The following is a 20,084-nucleotide window of genomic DNA, read 5'->3' as shown; positions in this document are numbered from 1 at the left end:
GTTACTAAAATGGCTATAAAATGTTTAGTGGACTCTTTTCTCTCAAACTCAAGGATGCTTCTAGATCTGCAGACCAAGTCAGCACTTAAAGAAGCAGAAATTAAAGAAATCACAGTCTCTTCTCTTAAAACAATAACTGACTTGCAGAACCAACTCAAGCAACAAGGTGAAGAGTTCAAGAAACAACTGGAAGAGGAAGAAGCAAGGTAATCTAGGTTTAGAACCTGACTGCCATATAAACTCAGTAATTTTTTCTAATACACTGTATTTTTAAATTTCATTTCCCCTTACAGAAAAGCTGGAAAAGAAAACATAGTGGCAGAGTTAACTGAGGAAACGAATAAGTGGCGTCTCCTTTATGAAGAACTATATAATAAAACGAAACCTTTTCAGGTTTGTCAGTTGGGTCTATACTCACTTGTGTTTGTTTTAGGCATTCCCTTTTTTCCCTGTCATAGTCACCCCAGTGACTTGATTTTTCTGAAAGATCATTTTGCTGTATATTTACAGTGCCAATTTAACTCCTTATTAAAGGAGACTTATAATTTTTTTTAATTATTATGCATACATTTTTTTGTGTAGTCTTTATAGGCTAAAAATTACCTTCTAATAAGAGACTTGATAGCTTAGAAGGCTCTCCTGATAGAAATTTTCGATAATTTATGTAAATTTGTGATCCTTAATTTTGTTATGATCTTTTTGTGTTTCTCAAATTAATATACTGATCTTAAAATAAAAAAGGATAAATGCTAATCTCAGCACTTAAAAAAGTGGGAGGACAGTATTGGTTATGATATGGTGATCCGGCTGATACACAGATTAGACTGGCTAGCTGGCCTTCTTTCCCTGATTCTTTCCCTCTGTTTTAGTGATCTTAAAAATGAAATACACCAAAGTTTTTTTAAAGAGTCTCACAGAAATTTATGGAGAGCCCTGAGGATATGTCAGCATGATCTGTTTTTGTCCATCATTTTTTTTTTTTTTTTGGTACTTGAGTTTCCTTTGTAGTTTATATGAGACAAGTAAATTTAACATTTCTAAGTCTATAAAAAAAATCTTTTTCAGCTACAACTGGATGCATTTGAAGCAGAGAAACAGGCTTTGTTGAATGAACATGGTGCAGCTCAGGAACAACTAAATAAACTAAGAGATTCGTATGCTAAATTACTGGGTCATCAAAATCTAAAGCAAAAAATCAAGCATGTTGTGAAACTGAAAGATGAAAATAGCCAACTCAAATCGGTTTGTAAAATAACACTTAGTTCTACTGAAGGTATTAGGGTGGGGCATTTGTTATTCTAACTATAAAATTTGAGTTTAAGGAAGGACTTTGGTATTGGAAAAAACTAAGTTTATACAGGAACATCCATCTGAGAATTATGGGTTTATTTTAGAGTGTTGACCAGATGGCTATTAATGTTCTCAGGTTTTCCAACTACCTCATTAGTATATTGAAAATCACTAGAGTAATTGGAAGAGTTCATAAAGCTTTACACATCCATTTCTATTTGCAAAATAGCAAAGTCCTTGGTATAAATAAATATGATAAAGATAAGCTGTATTCAAAAATAGTTTAAGCATTTGGGGCACCTGGCTGGCTCAGTTGGTAGAACGTGTGACTCTTGATCTCAGGGTCATGAGTTCGAGCCCATATTGGGTGTAGAGATTACTTAAGAGAAAGATAGCTAAGCATTTAAGTTTTTTTTTAACACCTCTATTAAGATATAATTCACATACCATACAATTCACCCATTTAGAGTATTCAACTCTGGTTTTTAGTACACTCACAGATATGCAACCATCTCCATAGTCAATTTTAGAACATTTGTATCACCTCAAAATGAAACCCCTTACCTTTTAACTGTCATCTCCCTATCTCCTCATTCACCCTTCCCACCACTAATTTACTTTCTGTTTCTATAAATATCCCTATTCTGGATATTTCCTATTTGTGCACTCGAATAATATGTGGTCTTGTGACTAGCTTCTTTTGCTTAACAGTGTTTTCAAAGTTCATCCATGTCGTAGAACGTATGAGTACTTCATTTCTCTTTATGACCTAATAATATTTCATTCTGTGGATATGTCACATTTTATTTATCCATTTGTCAGTTGATAGACATTTGACTTGTTTCCACCTTTGGGCTATTATGAATAATGCTCCCATAAGCATTCATGTACAAGTTTTTGTGTGGACATATGTTTTGGTTTCTCTTGGGTTATACTTACAAGTGAAATTGCTTGGTAGCTTGGTAACTTTACGTTTAATCATTTGAGGAACTCTTTTCCAAAGCAGCTGTATCTTTCTATATTCCACCTGCAATATATGAGAGTTCCAGTTTTTCCACATCCTCGCCAACATTTCTTATTACCTGATTTCTTCATTCTGACCATACTAGTGGATGTGAAAAGGTACCTAATTGTGGTTTTGACTTGCATTTCCCTGATGACTAATGATGTTGACCATCTTTTCTTGTGCTTATCAGCAATTTGTATGTCTTTCCTGGAAGAACTGTCTATTTATATCCTTTGCCCATTTTTAATTGGATTACTGTTTGTTTGTTTTTTTAATAAATTATGAGAGTTCTTTATATGTTTATGTTCCTTATCAGATGTATTACTTGAAAATATTTTCTCCCATTCTGTACATTGTCATTTTACTTTCTTAATGATGTTCATTGAAGCACAAAATTTTGACAAAGTCCAACATATCTATTTTTTCCTTTGTTTCTTGTTCTTTGACATTTAACAGTCCTTTGCCAAATCCTAGGTCATGAAGATTTATCCCTGTTTTCTTCTAAGAGTTTTATAGTTTTAACTTTTATATTTAGGTCATTGATCCATTTGAGAGTTTTATATACAGTGTGAAGTAAGGGCCCAACTGTATTCTTTAGCATGTGGATATCTAGTTGTTCTCATGCCATTTGTTAAAAAGACTATTCTTTCCCCAGTGAGTGGTCTTGACACCCTTGTTGAAAATCAGTTGACCGTTTATTTATGGTTCATTTCTAGACTCTCAAATGTATTCCACTGATCTATCCTTGTACTTCTACACTGTCTTGATTACTGTTGATTTGTAGTAAGTTTTAAAACCATGAAGCATGAATCATCCTACTTTCTCCTTTTTCAAATTTGTTTGGACTATTCTGGGTTCCTTGCAATTCCGTATGAATTCCCAAACCAGCTATTCAACTTTTACAAAGAACTCATATAAAATTCATAAGGGAGGGGCGCCTGGGTGGCTCAGTCGGTTAAGTGTCTGCCTTCAGCTTAGGTCATGATCCCGGGGTCCTGGGATTGAGCCCCGCGTCAGGCTCCCTGCTCAGCGGGAAGCCTGCTTCTCCCTCTCCCACTCCCCCTGCTTGTGTTCCCTCTCTTGCTGTGTCTCTCTCTGTCAAATAAATAAATAAAATCTTTAAAAAATAAAATAAAATAAAAAAATAAAATTCATATGGGAATTACGCTGAGTGTGTAGATAGGCTTGGGGTATTGCTATCTTTTTTTTTTTATATATAGATTTTATTTATTTATTTGACAGAGAGAGACACAGCGAGAGGGGGAACACAAGCAGGGGGCGTGGGAGAGGGAGAAGCAGGCTTCCCGCCGAGCAGGGAGCCCAATGCGCGGCTCTATCCCAGGACCCTGGGATCATGACCTGAGCCGAAGGCAGACGCTTAACGCCTGAGCCACCCAGGTGCCCCTTAACTGTGTTACATCTTCTAATCCAAGAACATGAGATGTTTTTCCAATTACTTAGATCTTTAATTTCTTTCAATAATGTTTTGGCCATTTCAAAATGTAACTTTTGCCCTTCTTTTGTTAAATTTATTCCTAAGTATTTTATCCTTTGTAATGTTGTTGTATGTGAAGTTGTTTTCTTAATTTCATTTTTGGGTAGTTCATTGCAAGTGTATAGAAATAAAATTGATTTTTGTATACTGGTTTAGTATTCTCCAATCTTGCTGAACTCATTTATTTGTTGTAATAGTTTTTTAGTGGCTTCCTTAGGATTTTCTATATAGAAGATCATTTGTAAATAGAGATAGTTTTACTTCTCTTCTAACAATGCATTTGATTACTTTTTCTTGCCTAAGTTCCCTGGATAGAACCTCCAGACAATGTTGAATAGAAGTGATATGAGTGAACATCCTTGTTTTGGTCCTGATTTGGGGGAAAGCATTCACACTTTCACCATTAAGTATGCTATTAGCTGTGGGTCTGTCATAGATACTCTTTATCAAATTGAGAAAATTTCCTTCTATTACTAGTTTTTTTAGGGTCTTTATCATGAAAGTGTGTTAAATTTTGTTAAATGCCTTCTCTGTGTCTATAACATAATCACATGACTTTCTATTGATATGATTTTTTAAATAATTGATTATTGGATATTAACCTTGGATTTCTGATAAATTTCACTTGGTCATGGTGTATAATTCCCTTTTTATAAAGTTGCTGGATTCACTTTGCTAATTTTTGCTAAGGATTTTTTTCATCCATATCCCAACAGATACTGGTCTATAGGTTTTATTTACTCTCTTTGTCTGGTTTTGGTATCCAGGTAATGCTGACCTCATAAAATTAGTTGGGAAAGATTTTGTCTTTTTTACTTTTTGAAATAGTTTATGAATAATTGGTTTAATTCTTCACTGAATGTACAATAGAATTCAGTAGGGAAGCCATCCGGACCTCAGCTTTTCTTTGTGGGTAGATTTTGATGACTATTCAATCTTTTCATGTCTTAGGAGTCTATTCATATTGACTTTCTTTTTGAGACAGTTTCAGTAGTTTGTGTCTTTCTAGGAATTTGTCCATTTCATTTATGTTATCTGATTTATGGATATATAACTGTTCATAGTACTTTTTTTATAATCCTTATAATTTTGGTAAGGTCAGTCATCATATCCCTTCTTTCATTTCTGATTCTAGTAATTTGAGTATTCTCACCTTTTTTGCGGGGGGTTCCTTTGGTTCTATGAATATATATATATATATTTTTTTTAAAGATTTTATTTATTGGGCGCCTGGGTGGCTCAGTTGGTTAAGCGACTGCCTTCGGCTCAGGTCATGATCCTGGAGTCCCAGGATCGAGTCCCGCATCGGGCTCCCTGCTCAGCAGGGAGTCTGCTTCTCCCTCTGACCCTCCTCCCTCTCATGCTCTCTGTCTCTCATTCTCTCTCTCTCAAATAAATAAATAAAATCTTTAAAAAAAAAAGATTTTATTTATTTATTTGACAGAGAGAGAGGCAGGGAGAGACGGAACACAGGCAGGGGGAGCAGCAGAGGGAGAAGCAGGCTTCCCGCGGAGCAGGGAGTCCGATGTGGGGCTCGATCCCAGGACCCTGTGATCATGACCTGAGCCGAAGGCAGACACTTAACGACTGAGCCACCCAGGCGCCACCCTATGAATATATTTATAATGGCTACTTTAAAATCTTTTTTGGATAAGTCCAATATCTGGTTACTCTTGCAGGCAGTTTTTGTTCCCTGCTTTTTTCCAATGTATAGGTTATGCTTTCCTGTGTCTTTGTACATTTTTGTCAGATAGTGGATATTTTAGATTACATATTATAGCACTTCTGGTTATAGCCCTCTCCTTCCAGGTCCGTTGTTATTTTCTTGTCCATTTGTTTAGTAATTGGCTGGATTGTGCTAGTGAATTCTCTTCCTTCTCTCCACTCCCAGTAGTGTTGTGCCTCTGATGTTGCTACTCAGGGAGCTTCAGTTTAGAATATGCCCACAGTCACCCTGGCATGACACTGATTTTGGTAAGGCTGTCTTCCTCTGTTTCCCTGATCACTTGTTAAACTGCTAGTTGCTAGATAACTAGTTGCTTATTGCTCTGTTATTTTCAGCAGTGCCTTGGAGTATAATTGCTCTACAAACTAACCCAAGTAAATTCTGGCTCTTCCATTGAAATTGTGTCTGAGGTCAATGATTATGTTCTGACTCCAGAAGGGCTCCTCCCAGCTGTCTTATTCACCAGTTTTAAACCTACCATTTAGCCTATATTTTGAATCACCTCCCAGTTCCCTTACACCACCAGCTCTACTGTTCTTCCAGCTTGAACTTCTCTCAGTTCTGTTCCAAGTGAAATCAGCCCCTCTGGCAAGAAATTAGGAGCTATGTGTTTTAGAGCCCACTTCTCCCCTCCAGATAAAATCTCTGAGACAGGATTTTGGAGCTGAAGTTGGAGAAGATGACCAGCTTTTCTCTGAGCGACACATCTGGCCTAGGAACTGAGTGCTTGGTGGACTTGGGGGAGAGGGAAAAGGGGAACAGCCTGAGGTTCTCTCCCTGGCATGGAATCATCACTTTATGAGCCAGGGCAAAGGTGATCAGGGTCTCAGCATTTTCAGCACACAGCTCCTAAGGTAGAGCCCTTTGTTCTACGGAAGAAAGGACCTTTCACCTCTCAGCCACATTTACTTGGGACATGGCCTCAGCAACAGGTAGCTGGGGGTGAGAAGAGAAATGCTGATGTCCAGCTTCTGGCAGGAAAAGCCTCCGAGTGGGTGCTGGAGGAAGAGAGGGCCCCATATTCTTCACTGCAGCTGTCTGGTGTAGGGTTTTTACCTCACTAAGGAGCAGGGTTGGTTCAAATACCACAGACCCTTAACTTTTTTTACTGTATTTTTCTAGATTTGCTTGAATAGAGATTTCTTCATTGGCCATTTTGCCTTAGGACCATTTTTACAGGCTTTAAATGGTTGCGTTTTTTATAATTTTTAATTTCCCTGGGAAGCAGGTTAGTGGAGCTTCTGAGGCTGTCATGCCAGAGGTTGGCCTCTGCATTTCATTTGGAGATGAACTTTTATCAGCAACAGCTTTGTATGTTTGCCACTGTAGAGTGGCAAGAAGATTTAAATGTCTCATTATCTCCTCTGTCACAGCCCTTCAGAGTCATTTTTAATTTGTAGTCTTAAATCCTGTATCTAGTAGTGATTTTTGCCTTTTGGTTTGGTAGATGAGCAACTTTGGAATTTGTCAGTAACATGGATAACACAGTTCACCAACATGAACTTTAATTCTTGTTTATTGTCTATATTTTTCTTACATAGGAGGTGTCAAAACTCCGCTCTCAGCTTGCTAAAAGAAAACAAAGTGAGACAAAACTACAGGAGGAATTGAATAAAGTTCTTGGTATCAAACACTTTGATCCTTCAAAGGCTTTTCTTCATGAAAGCAAAGAAAATTTTGCTCTCAAAACGCCGTTGAAAGAAGGTAAGAAAGGAATAAATGCATAAGTGACATCTTCCTTTGGATTTGGTTTCACAGCATGTTGCAAGTTATCCATTTTTACAAACTGTGAGAATTTGTTGACAATTTCTGATATACAAAATCCATACTAAGATTTTTGTGTAAAATGCCTTTTCCTCCTTCCGTACTCTCTATTTTCCACATGTCTAGATCCCACCTTTAAGCCCAGTTCAGGTCCCATCTTCCTTGAAGCCTTGTCTGACATTTTTGCTCCTACCTGCCCACCCAAACCCCACCCTACCCCCAGAATTGTCCCCTTTCTCATACCTTTAAATGTTTAACCTAAATGTCAAATTTGTAGTTGTGGACAAGTAAAGTTTTCTTTTTTGACTATGAATCTTTTTATCTTTGACAATAAATCAAAATTGATTGAAATAGTGAATGAAGAAATATAATTATGTGGGACACCTGTCTGGCTCAGTTGGAGGAGCATGCTACTCTTGATCTCGGGGTAATGAGTTTGAGCCCCACATTGGGTATAGAGATTACTTAAATAAATAAAACTTAAAAAAAATTTATATATATATATATATATATATATATATATATATATATATAATTATGCTACAGAATGCAGACATTGCTTCTCCTGCCTTATAGAAGATAGGAAATGCCTGTTTTTAGTTTATAATGACTGATGGATTAGTTTAGAAGACTAATACCTCTTTTTAAATTTCTTCCAGGCAATACAAACTGCTGTTGAGCTCCTATGGAGTTTCAAGAATGATGCAAGTAAACATCTGAAAGACCTGTTAAAGATTATTTCATTCCTCCTATTTTTATTATTATTGTTGCTATTGTTGCTATTATTATTATGTTTGTAATGAATATTTTTAATGTATTTAATATTAACTTTCTATTCTTAGGTATGTGAAGGGAAGTTCAATATTTTTTACCAGTATGACTTCTGACATTTTATTTTCTGTTATCTGTACCTTCTCCTTGATGCTTACCTTTATCACCTCATTATACACCTTCTCACTGGCTTTCCAACTTACAACTCATCCCATCCAATCAACATTCCTTTAAAAATTTTTCAGATTATTATTCCCCTACTCTGAAACCTTAGACAGTTTCAAGATTCTAATCTATAGGTTTTTTAGTTTGATACCAGAGGCCTTTTCTAATCTGAAACTCTTAAGCTAGGCTAAAACACCTTGGCTTGTTCTTGCCTCTACCTGGATTGTCTAATAATGTTCATTCTGTTGTACCCATCATCCATTTATCCAGTTCAAATAAGAAATAAGGGTATGCCTAACTCCATAGTGATCTCTTTGTCTCCTGTCAGGGTCACTGAGTTGGTCAGTAATTTGCAGATTCCTAGACTCCGTCTCAATCCTACTAAATTAAAATCTGGAGTTTAGCCTGAAAATCTGCATTTTTTTACAAACTGTGCAGTCAAGTCTTAGATAGACTAAAAATCTGAGAAACTATCTTCAAGAGAATTTGTCTTAGAGTGCTTGACATCTGACTGCTGGCTGCTTGATTAATATTTGTGTAATATGAAATAAAACCACACATTAAATCATTTACCCCGTTATTCAACTTGTATTATATGAAATTACATTAATGGTTCTATTTAAGGTGTATTTCTTGTCTCTGCTCTCCCCTCCCTACCTGTCCCCAGAATCACACATGGTAGTATATTATTTAGAAAGTGGTGATTCTTCATCTAAAATAACTGATTTATAAGGTTGGTATGCTATTATAAGCCACAAGTTCAGAAGAAATGTAGAAATTAGAAAAAAATGCACTTCAGATATAAAGACAAAAATAGGTGAAAAGTAATACAGTGTTTTGTTTTGTTTTTAAGATTTTATTTATTTATTTGAGAGAGTAAGCAAGAGAGAGAGCAGAGGCAGAGGGAGAGGGAGAAGCAGACACCCTGCTGAGCAGGGAGACCAACATGGGGCTCGATCCCAGGACCCTGGGATCATGACCTGAGCTGAAGGCAGATGCTTAACCGACGAGCCACCCAGGTGCCCCATATATCTTTTAAGATATACCATGCTGAGGGCGCCTGGGTGGCTCAGTCGTTAAGCGTCTGCCTTCGGCTCAGGTCATGATCCCAGGGTCCTGGGATCGAGTCCCCACATCGGGCTCCCTGCTCGGCGGGAAGCCTGCTTCTCCCTCTCCCACTCCCCCTGCTTGTGTTCCTGCTCTCGCTGTCTCTCTCTCTGTCAAATAAATAAATAAAATCTTAAAAAAAAAAAAAAAAAGATATACCATGCTGAGACATGACATCAGCAAGATGGCAGAATAGAAGCCTTGGACCCTCCTCCCCCACCCCATAAACATACCGACCAAGTCAGCGGTAATACAGAGACAAATTCCTTTGTGAGCAAACAAGAAACTAGTTGAGAGTGCCAAAAATATAAGTCAGCATCAGATAGTGTCTTCAATAAATAGCGTTTGGAAAACTGGATATCTAAATGCAAAACAGTGAACCGTACAAAAAAAAATCATCTCAAAGACCTTAAACTATAAAACAACTAGAAGAAAATATAATAGGAAAGCTTCATGACATTGGTCTTGGTAATGATTTCTTGGTTATGATCCCAAAAGTCAACAAAAGCAAAACTGGACGAGTGAGACTTTGTTTTTTTTCTGCATAACAAACTAACAACAGAGTGAAAAGAATTCAAGAAAATAATTGCAAACTATATATCATAGGGGTTAGTTTCCAAGAAGTATAAGGAACTACAGCTCAGTAGCAAAAAATAATAATAATAATAATAACCTGATGTAAAATGGGCAAAGAATTTGAATAGATACTTCCCCAAAGAAGACATACAAATGTCAAACAGGTATAGGAAATGATGCTCAGAGGGACTAGTCCTCAGGGAATTGCACATCAAAATCACACAGATATATCACTTCACACCTGTTAGGATGGCATTATCAAAATAAAAGAGAAAAGTGTTGGCAAGGGTATAGAAGAATTGGAACCCTTGTACATTGTTGGTGAGAATGTAAAATAGTGCAGCCACTAGGGAAAATAGTATAGAGGTTCCTCAAAAAATTTAAAATAGATTTACCAGATGATTCAGGAATCCCACTCCTGAGTATTTATCCAAAAGAATTGAAATGAAAATCACAAAGAGATACTTGCATTTCCATATTTATTGCAGCATTATTCACAATAGCCAAGATGTGGAAACAGCTTAAATGTCCAATGACAGATGAATGAATAAAGAAAATACAGTGGAATATTATTTGGCCTTAAAAAAAGAAGGAAATCCTGCCATATGCAACAACCTGGGTGAACCCTGAGGATATTAGCTAAGTAAAATAAGTCAATCACAGAAAGATAAATACTACATGTGATTCTACTTACATGAGTTATCTAAAATTGTTAAAATCATTGAAGCAGAGAGTAGAATGGCAGCTGCCAGAGGTTGAGTGGAGGGGGAAATGGAGACTATTTAATCCAGTCATGCAAAATGAGTAAGTTCTCAAGATCTGCTCTACAATACCATGCCTATAGTTAAAAACACTATATCTTGCACTCAAAATTTATTAAAAGAGTAAATCTGTTAAATGGCCTTACCACAAATTAAAAAAAAAAAAAAAAGTCAGGATAATGTAAACCAATTGAAAACAAAAAACTAGAGTGTCTATATTAACAACAAATAAAACAGATTTCAGAGCAAAGAATATAACCAGGAATATAAAGACGTTCATGTCATAATGATAAATGAGTCAGATCATTAGGAGGACAAAATCTAAACAAAGCACCCACTAATAGTTTCAAAATACATAAATCAAAAACCGAGAGATTTTCAGGGAGAAATAGAAAAATCTGTCATTATAGTTAGAGATATCAATAGCCTCCCTCTGGGGCACCTGGGTGGCTCATTTGGTTAAGTGTCTGACTCTTGATCTCAGCTCCGGTCTTGATCTCAGGGTCATGAGTTCAAAGCCCTGTGTTGGAAAAAAATAGCCTCTCTCAATAAGTGGTAGAACAAATATATAGGAAATCTGAAAGGATATTGAAGATTTGGACAATACTCTGAACCGACTTGATTAGATTGACATTTATTTAAAAACTACCCAACAACAGTAGAATATACATTCTTTTTTTTTTTTTTTTTTTTTTTTTTTTTTTTTTTTTTTTTTTTTTTTTTAAAGATTTTATTTATTTATTTGAGACAGAGAGAATGAGAGAGAGAGAGCACATGAGAGGGGGGAGGGTCAGAGGGAGAAGCAGACTCCCTGCAGAGCAGGGAGCCCGATGCGGGACTCGATCCAGGGACTCCAGGATCATGACCTGAGCCGAAAGCAGTCGCTCAACCAACTGAGCCACCCAGGCGCCCCGAATATACATTCTTTTTATGTAAACACAAAATTTACCAATATTGACTATATCCTGGGCCACAAAACCAGTTCTCAATGTAAATGGATTCAAATCATACCTGCTATATTCTCTTCCACAATGGAATTAATTTAGAAATAACAGATCTCTGGAAAACCCATAGATAGTTGGGAGATTAAATAATGCACTTCTAAATAAGCCATGAGTCAATGAAAAAAATCAAAAGGGAAATTAGAAACTATTTCAAAGAGAATCAAAATGAAGACACAACGTATCAAAACGTATGGAATGCTTCTAAAACAGATTTAGAGCAAAATTATCTCACTGAGTGCCTATATTTCAAAAGAAGAAAGGTCTCAAATCAATGCCCTCAGCTTTTAACTTAGGAATGAGAAACAGAAGAGCAACTTAAACCCAAACTAAATAGAGGAAAAGGAATACTAAAGATCAGAGCAGAAATCAAAAAACTAGAAAACAGAAAAATAATAGAGAAAAGTCAATGAAAGTTTATTGAGATCAATAAAATTGATAAACCTCTAGACTGATTAGGAAAAACTACCAATATTAGGAATAAGAGGTATTATTTTTGTGATGAATATATTTACTGCCTTAATTATGGTGATGGTTTTATGGGTGTGTGTATATGTATATATGTCAAAACATCAAATTGTATATCTTTAATATATAGTTTTTTATGTGTCACTTATGCCTCAATAAAGCTCTTAAGACAAATAGTTTATTCCCAAACTAAAGTTTTAATGTTGAGATTATTCTTTGGATTACCAGTTTAAAATGGCTTTATTTATGAAGACTTGTTTATTTTTGTGTGTATTACTTTTTGTTAATATTTGTTTTAAAAGAAATTAGGTTGCATTCTTGTACTTTTTTAAAAAATTCTGAGTTTTGTGAGGAGGGTTTCAAAAAATTTGGGGGTCATTAATGGAAGAAAATCCTTATATGCCCCTGTTAAAATTGCATTTTCTAAAAATATAAACAATTTGAAGCTAATGATTTCTTCCTTTTTGAGATTATGAAGAAAATGGAACAGATTGTTAGGAGGAATCTTTGGTACCACGTGTGTGATGGCTTCAGACTGAGAAGGTTGACTCCCAAACTTTATTTTTTGTCCTCTCCTAACCCCGTCCAGCCCCAGCATTATAATCCTTCAAGTATGATAAAAATATCTTTATCTCATTAAATAAAATACCATAGTAGATATTTGGAACAGTTTTAAAATGTATTCCCAGCGTTTTGCTAACACTACCTCAGAGTAGCATCTGAGAAGCTTCTAGTCTTGAAAGGCCATATATTGGAAAGTGTTTATAGTTAAGGCCTAATGAAGATTTACAGATACTCAGCTCCTAAACTAGGCTTCTGATCTAGGCCTTAAGTAATTGAGGTGATCTCAATTTTCCTCCTATTGCAGATAATATTTTCTTTTTTTTTTTTAAAGATTTTATTTGAGAGAGAGCACAGGGGTAGGGGCAGAGGGAGAAAATCTCAAGCAGACTCCCCACCGAGCATGGAGGCCCACTCAGGGTTCAATCTCACGACCCCGAGATCATGACATGAGCCGAAATCAAGAGTTGGACACTTAACTGACTGAGCCCCCAGGTAAGAAGTTCTCCTACAAAATTGTTTGAAAGCAAAAGGCGATGCAGGTCCTTGATTAGCTAAGTAGTTAACTAAGATCTTGGTTTGCAAAGTACTTTGTGATCTAGCAGGAGTTTCCAACCCCTTTCAGGTCAGGTGAGGAGGTGAGTACTAAGCTAGGACCTGAAGAAATGGGTAGGAGTGAGTCAGATGAGGATCAGGGATGAGGATTCAGTGGAAATGTATTATCAAATGGGAAGGTAAGAGAGTTTGCCCCATTTAATAAACAACATTTAGTATCACCAGGAGAAAAGTGGCAAGAAGTTGAACTGCAAGAATAAGTAGATCTGATTGTGTGAATAATAATGAGCAAATTGCATTAATACAAAATGTGATCTTTAACCTGTGACAATAGTGAGCCATTAAAGGGCAATGGATCAGCATCAGATGTTTCTGAATGTCACATTGACTGCTGAGTGAAAAATTAATTCTATGGAAATAAACCAGAAGTCAGATCATTTATCCAATAATATTTACTAGTACCTAGTCTGTTAGACACTGTCTAGTTGCTTTAGAAGAAAAAAAAAAAAGATAATAATCCAGGGAAAAAGAGAAGATGGCCCATAGCCTAAGGGAGAGTTGAAGGCTTTCTGGCTTAAACAATGGATGAATGACCTTGCTATTCCCTGAGATAAAGAACTTGGGTGAAAGAGCCCATTTGCCAAGGGAAGTAGACACATTCAGTTTGGGACATACTGAGTTTGAGGTGGAGTGGAGATTGGAGATGTCAGGTCGAGCCTTGCATATATAGGTCCTCGGGAGAAGGCTCTGAACAATAGATACACATCTGGGGACGGTGTATATATGGATGGTAACTCTGATCCTTATGGATCGGTGAGATCTGCCAGTGAGAGTCGTTTAAAACTACCAAGATTTCTCAAATAACTACTATGCTAGAGGCAAAAAAAATGTATGAAGATGGCTCTTATCTTCACAGAGCTTTCAGTCTAGCAAGAAAGACAGTCACACTTACCCTTACATAAAGTTACAAACTGACTTAATTATGCTGAAGAAAAAGTAGCACAGCTTTAATAATATGAGGATGGAGGTACAGAGGATAATAAATGAGCAGCAATGGATTACATCAAGGACTACATGAGTGAGTGGCCAGTGATGTTAGTTTTCCATAGTGTTGCCAGAAGTCGTCATTATCATCATCATCATCAGTCCCAGTTCTCCCCAAAGGAGGAGGCTATCTAGGGGAGAAAGTTCAGACCTTTCAGAAATCAGCTGTGAAATGAACGGACTACATTTCTGAGGGAGTGCCAGGCTAGTGTGTACTGAAGGTGTGGATGAGGTCTCTTTAGAAAGAAAGAGCTGAACTTTGGACTTTTTATTTACGCTTCAAGCTTTTGCTTCGAGGTCTTTGGCATGCTGCTTCCAGGGAACATGCAGGACCTGGCCTGTGTATGCTGAGGCTAACAGGTAAAAACCCAAGTGATAGGAAGCCTGGGCTTGGGAACTGAGGGCCCTGTCTAGTTCAACTCAGGCCCTGTATATCCACGTTAGCCCTTAACCTTGAATACTTGTCCATGTTCACACTACTGACAAGAGAGCATTGTGCACAGTTTGGGATGCCCTGCCTCCTTCCTCACCATCCCTGGAAACCCTCACTCCAGATCCTCTATTCTTGTTGCTATTCATGACTTCTATGGGACTATCTCCTGGAAATAGGGTGGGGGCCCCAAAAGTAGTGGCAAAGTAAAATAGAAGGACCCAGAGCCCAAAGATATGGAGACATTCACTCTCCTTACAAAAGTTTTCTTTGAGACCCCAAGTCTAACATTCCTTCAAATTAGGAGTCACCTGAGCCTTAATCACCAGTCAAATTTTGTCAACTGATTTTTTGGAGACCATTACTATAGAGAGGGTGGCTCTAATACCCTCTCTTCCCATCTCAGTCATGATAATGTTGTATCTCTTCTTCCTGAATCGGGGAGAAAGGACTGATCCTCTGTCACCCCCATCCACTTCATAATCCTCATTAGCTTTAGATTCGAGAGAATAACAACAGCAGGGCAAATATTTGCTGGTTTTCTGTGTTTTCATTTGAACTATCTTAATTCTCCTCCTGGCTCTGTAGATGCTGCAAAGTAAGTAGGAGAAAATTAAGAGGGTGCTATAAGAAATTAAAAAATACAAAGATTAATATTTCAAAATCTTATCTCACTACACTGTATTTTAAAACTTACATTGAGAGAAATGACCAAAGGAAGAGAAATAAGTGTAAAATTTGTGAAAAACAGTATTTATTGACAAGCCCCAGCTAGAGATATTTAAAGCCACCTCTGAGGGGTGCCTGGCTCAGTCAGTTAAGTGTCTGACTTCGGCTCAGGTCATGATCTCAGGGTCCTGGGATGGAGCCCCAAGTGGGACTCCCTCCTCAGTGGGGAATCTTATCCCTCTGCCCCTCAGCCCCTCCCCCCACTGGTGGGCTCTCTCTCTCTCTCTCTCAAATAAACAAAATCTTAAAAAGTAAATAAAGCCACCTCTGAAAAAGGTACATAGTATAGCTCTTTCTCCCTTGTCTTTCTATTCTTAACCCACTGTAGTCTGATTTCTGTCACCAGTCCTCTGCAAATCTGCCAATTTCTCCAGTGAATTTTATCTTACCAAATCCAATGGGCACTTATCTAGTTTCATCTTATGCTAATAGAACTTGCTCTTTCTTGGAATGCTCTCTTTTCCAGAGAGCTGGAGCTGGTATTGTCCCTTCAAAAAGCTAATGTGATAGGGGAAAAAATATGAATGTTAACATAAAAACCTGCACACAAATGTTTATGGCAGCTTTATTCATAATTGCCAAAACTTGGAAACAGCCAATATGTCCTTGAGTAGGTGAATGTATAAATTGTGGTACATCCAGACAATGGAATATTAATCAGTGCCAAAAAGAATGAGCTATTAAGCCATGAAAATGCATGAGGGAAATAAATGCATATTACTAAGTGAAAAGAGTCGATCTGAAAAGGCTGTATACTGTGTGATTCTAACTGTATGACATTCTGGAAAAGGCAAAACCTCGGAGACAAAAGATCAATGGTTGCCAGGAGCTGGCAGGGGACGGAAAGGGATGAACAGGCGGAGCACAGAGGATTTTTAGGACAGTGAAAATGCTCTGTATGACACTACAAAGATAGATATATGTCATTATACATTTGTCCAAGCCCACAGAATGTACAACACCAAGAGTTTACTAATGTAAACTGTGGACTTTTGTTGATTACAATGTGTCAATGTAAGTTCATCACTGTAACAAACGTATCACTCTTGTGGGGTTGTTGCTAAGGAGGTTTTGCAAGTGTGAGGGGCGGGGCATGACAGGAGGGCAATATGAGGATCCATATTGCTGTGAATTTATTTTTTTTTTTAAGATTTTATTTATTTGACAGAGAGAGACACAGTGAGAGAGGGAACATAAGCAGGGGGAGTGGGAGAGGGAGAAGCAGGCTTCCCGCTGAGTAGGGAGACTGATGTGGGGCTCGATCCCAGGACCCTGGGACCATGACCTGAGCCAAAGGTAGATGCTTAATGACTGAGGCACCCAGGCTCTCCTCCTGTGAATTTAAAACCGCTCCTTTAACAAAGGAGATGAAAAGAGTAAACAAAATGTGGGAACCTTGATGACATATTGATTTTTTTTTAAAAAGCTGTAAAATATATTCTTGGTACAATTAGAGAAATTTAAATGTAGATGATATTATGGAATTGTGAATCTTCCTAAGTGTGACAATAGTATTGCTGTCATATGAGAGAATGACCTTATTCTTAGAAAATGAATGCTGATATTTTTAAAAGTAAAATGTCATGACATTAAAAGAAGTAAAATGTCATGATGTCTACAACTTATTTTGAAATATTTCAGAAAAACAAATTTAATTTAAAATATATGTAGAGGGGTGCCTGGGTGGCTCAGTCGGTTAAGCTGCCAACTCTGGATTGAAGCTCAGGTCATGGTCTTTGGGTGGTGAGATCGAGCCCCAAGCCCCGTGTCAGGCTCCACGTGCTCAGCGGGAGTCTGCTTGAGGTTCTCTTCCTCTCCCTCTGCCCCTCTCCCTGCTAGTGTGCTCCTTCTTTCTAAAATAAATAAATAAATCTTTAAAAATATAAAATATAGAGAGAGAAAGCAATTATAGTAAAATACCAACAATTGTTGAATTTGGGTAGAAAGTATAAGGATGTTCATTAAGCTCTTTAATCTTTCTGTAAGTTTGAAAATTTTTATAATAAAAAGTGTTTAAAATTCTCCTACATTAGCTAAAAAGTTACATATTTTAGTTCAGTCCTCTCCTCAAAGTTCTGACTCATGTATCCCTCCTTCCTCATCACCCTCAGCTGATGGCATTACCACATACTTAACTGAAAATTGAAGCAGTCAGACAGGACTTCCTCATCTTCCCTCTATGAAATTTACTAACCTGAATACACATGTCCTCATATTCTCTTGCTTTTACTCCTCGTAATAATTGTATTATTGTTTGAAAGACAGTGATTCCAGGGGGAGGGTTATCCTTCTCCACTCCACTGATGGCAGGCTGGGCCACGAGACTTGCAGTGTCCCTTCTTTCAGTAGAATTCTACATTTCTGTGTCTGTAAATGTGAATTGGACAACAGCCCTATTTCTAAACAAGGTCACGTTCTGAGGTGCTGGGGATTAGGACTTCATTGTGTCATTTTGGGGGTCACAGTTCAACTCATAATACCTCCTATTAGTTTAATGGATCATCCCCACTGTCATACAAATGTGCTCTAGTAGTAGACCTTCCAAAACTGAAAAGAAACAAGGCGAAACAAAACTCACAGTCCTCCTTGGATCTTATATAGCACCCTCCACCCTTCCACACCTTTACCTCTTCACAATAACAGTGTTTGGAAGAGTTTTCTACAATACTGAGTTCTACATCCTTATTTTCCAGTCCTTTCTCTCAGCCTTCAGTTTAACATCTATACCCCTCCCCCACTAACCTGCCAATTCCAGTGGCCACCTCAAAGAATTTGGCAGTGTCCCTTGGATAGTGGTGATGGTTGCACAACTCTGAATATACTGAAAACCATTGAATTCTACACTTTAAAAGGCTGAATGTTAAGGGGTTTTTTTCCCTGATTGATTTTCAAATCTCCTTATATAGCATGGCAATTAGCTCTGGATTTCTCATGCATCATATATATTTTCTCACAGTTTGTCTTTTGACTTGGTTAATTATCACTATTATTATTGCTATTGTTGGTATGCAGATATTTACAAAAATCTATATAGTCTAGGTTGTTATTTTCACTTTTGGTTTCTGAATTTCATGATATGCTCATTAAAGGCTATCTCACCCCAAGATTATTGTACACATTTTCGCCTAGTGCTTTTCCCCCACATCTTAACATTTTAAATCTGTCGACAACTTATTTTAGTATAAGTGAAGTAGGAATCCAGTTTATTATTTTTAATGATTCATTTTTAATTTATCTTTACCCCCTAATAAATTCCCATATGTATATTTGAGTCTATGAGTTAATTAGTAAAAGTATCTCACAAATTAGTATAAAAGTATCTCACAAACACATGCCTAACACATCAACATGCTTAAAAATTTCGGGGGGACAAGATGATGAATTAATATTAAATTTACTTTTAGTTTCTTGGACCTGTGAGTTTGATATACCAGAGGAACATACAGGTAAAGATGTCTTTTAGGCATCTGGAAATGGGAAATCATAGCTTGAGAGAGAGTTTGGGACAGAGCCATTCATGTGAGGATAGGAGTCACAGAAATCGGAATCAAAGGCAATTTTAAAAATGGATAGGAGTGGGGCGCCTGGGTGGCTCAGTCGTTAAGCGTCTGCCTTCAGCTCAGGTCATGATCCCAGGGTCCTGGGATCGAGTCCCACATCGGTCTCCCTGCTCAGCGGGAAGCCTGCTTCTCCCTCTCCCACTCCCCCTGCTTGTGTTCCTTCTCTTGCTGTCTCTCTCTCTCTCTCAAAAAATAAATAAAAATCTTAAAAAAAAAAAAATGGATAGGAGTGAGGAGGGGAGAGGAGGTTGTAAAAAAGAAAAAACAAAAACCTTTGTTCTTGCCCTTGGGGTATCATTATAACTTAGAGATCTATTTCTTAAACTTGAAAAATGTGTGCATACCCTATCAAGGAAAAAGATTTTGATTTCTTAGGTCCTAATGAGTTTTAAAATTTTAAATACTGTCCATTTAGTTCATCATTTATACTTTAACTGAACTCAAGGGGTTCACCTCTTGGGGTCCACTAAATTGAACAAAACCCAAGGAAGTGTTGAAAGCAAAGAACTTTTCATTACTTTTAGGAGACAGGGATAGCTCTCAAAGTACTCTCTCTCCATGCAGTTAGTAAAGGAAGCTTTTATTCACTGTATTAGGGGGCAGGGAGTTTGTATGTATATTAAGGAACATATATATATATTCTATTAGGCACTTTGGTTCAATTACACATGCCTAGCACATCAACATGCTACAGCATACATTGTTATGTTCAAAAATGGCAGAAAACCCCACCCATTGGAGGAGATCTTAGCATTATAATGAGCTAACTTCAGGACAGCTCAAGGGGCTTCTGTGTAAGCCCTCAGCTCCAAATTAGTTCAGAATGGCTAATGCAAGGGGCTATCAGGAAAATACCTAGCCAGGTGTCTCCTTGGCAGGAAGTACTGGTCTGGCAAAACAAAAGACATTCCCTGCTTTGGGCCCTACTCCCCCTCCTCCCTTCTGCTAATAGCTTTCAGCCCTCTGATCTGAGTAACTTCCCATTGCATCCTAGCAAACAGTACCAACGCAATGGTTAACCCTACCTCAAACTTATATCCTGGGAATTATTGACTGAGTCTAAGGTTGTGACCCA

The 20,084-nt window shown here is 37.4% G+C and overlaps 1 protein-coding gene across 3 annotated transcripts in view; it reads left to right on the top strand.

The window, feature by feature from the left end:
* HMMR (hyaluronan mediated motility receptor) overlaps positions 1-8,789 on the top strand; it is a 36,124-nt gene extending 27,335 nt beyond the window's left edge. For all 3 annotated transcript variants that reach the window (XM_064596590.1, XM_045901758.3, XM_064596589.1), the window contains 5 exons: positions 54-206; positions 294-393; positions 1,066-1,242; positions 7,059-7,221; positions 7,941-8,789. In XM_064596590.1, the coding sequence (XP_064452660.1) occupies positions 54-206; positions 294-393; positions 1,066-1,242; positions 7,059-7,221; positions 7,941-7,960 (613 nt within the window). In that variant the 3' untranslated portion in view covers positions 7,961-8,789. The remainder of the gene's footprint in view (positions 1-53; positions 207-293; positions 394-1,065; positions 1,243-7,058; positions 7,222-7,940) is intronic.
* The last annotated feature ends 11,295 nt before the right edge of the window (positions 8,790-20,084 follow it).

This window comes from Mirounga angustirostris, unplaced genomic scaffold (assembly GCF_029215605.1).
Source record: "Mirounga angustirostris isolate CCGP_5_RB_7025 unplaced genomic scaffold, mMirAng1.0.hap1 SCAF_7, whole genome shotgun sequence".
NCBI lineage: Eukaryota > Metazoa > Chordata > Mammalia > Carnivora > Phocidae > Mirounga > Mirounga angustirostris.
Note: the sequence above shows the minus strand (reverse complement) of the source record. Positions and strands in the feature narration are given on the sequence as shown.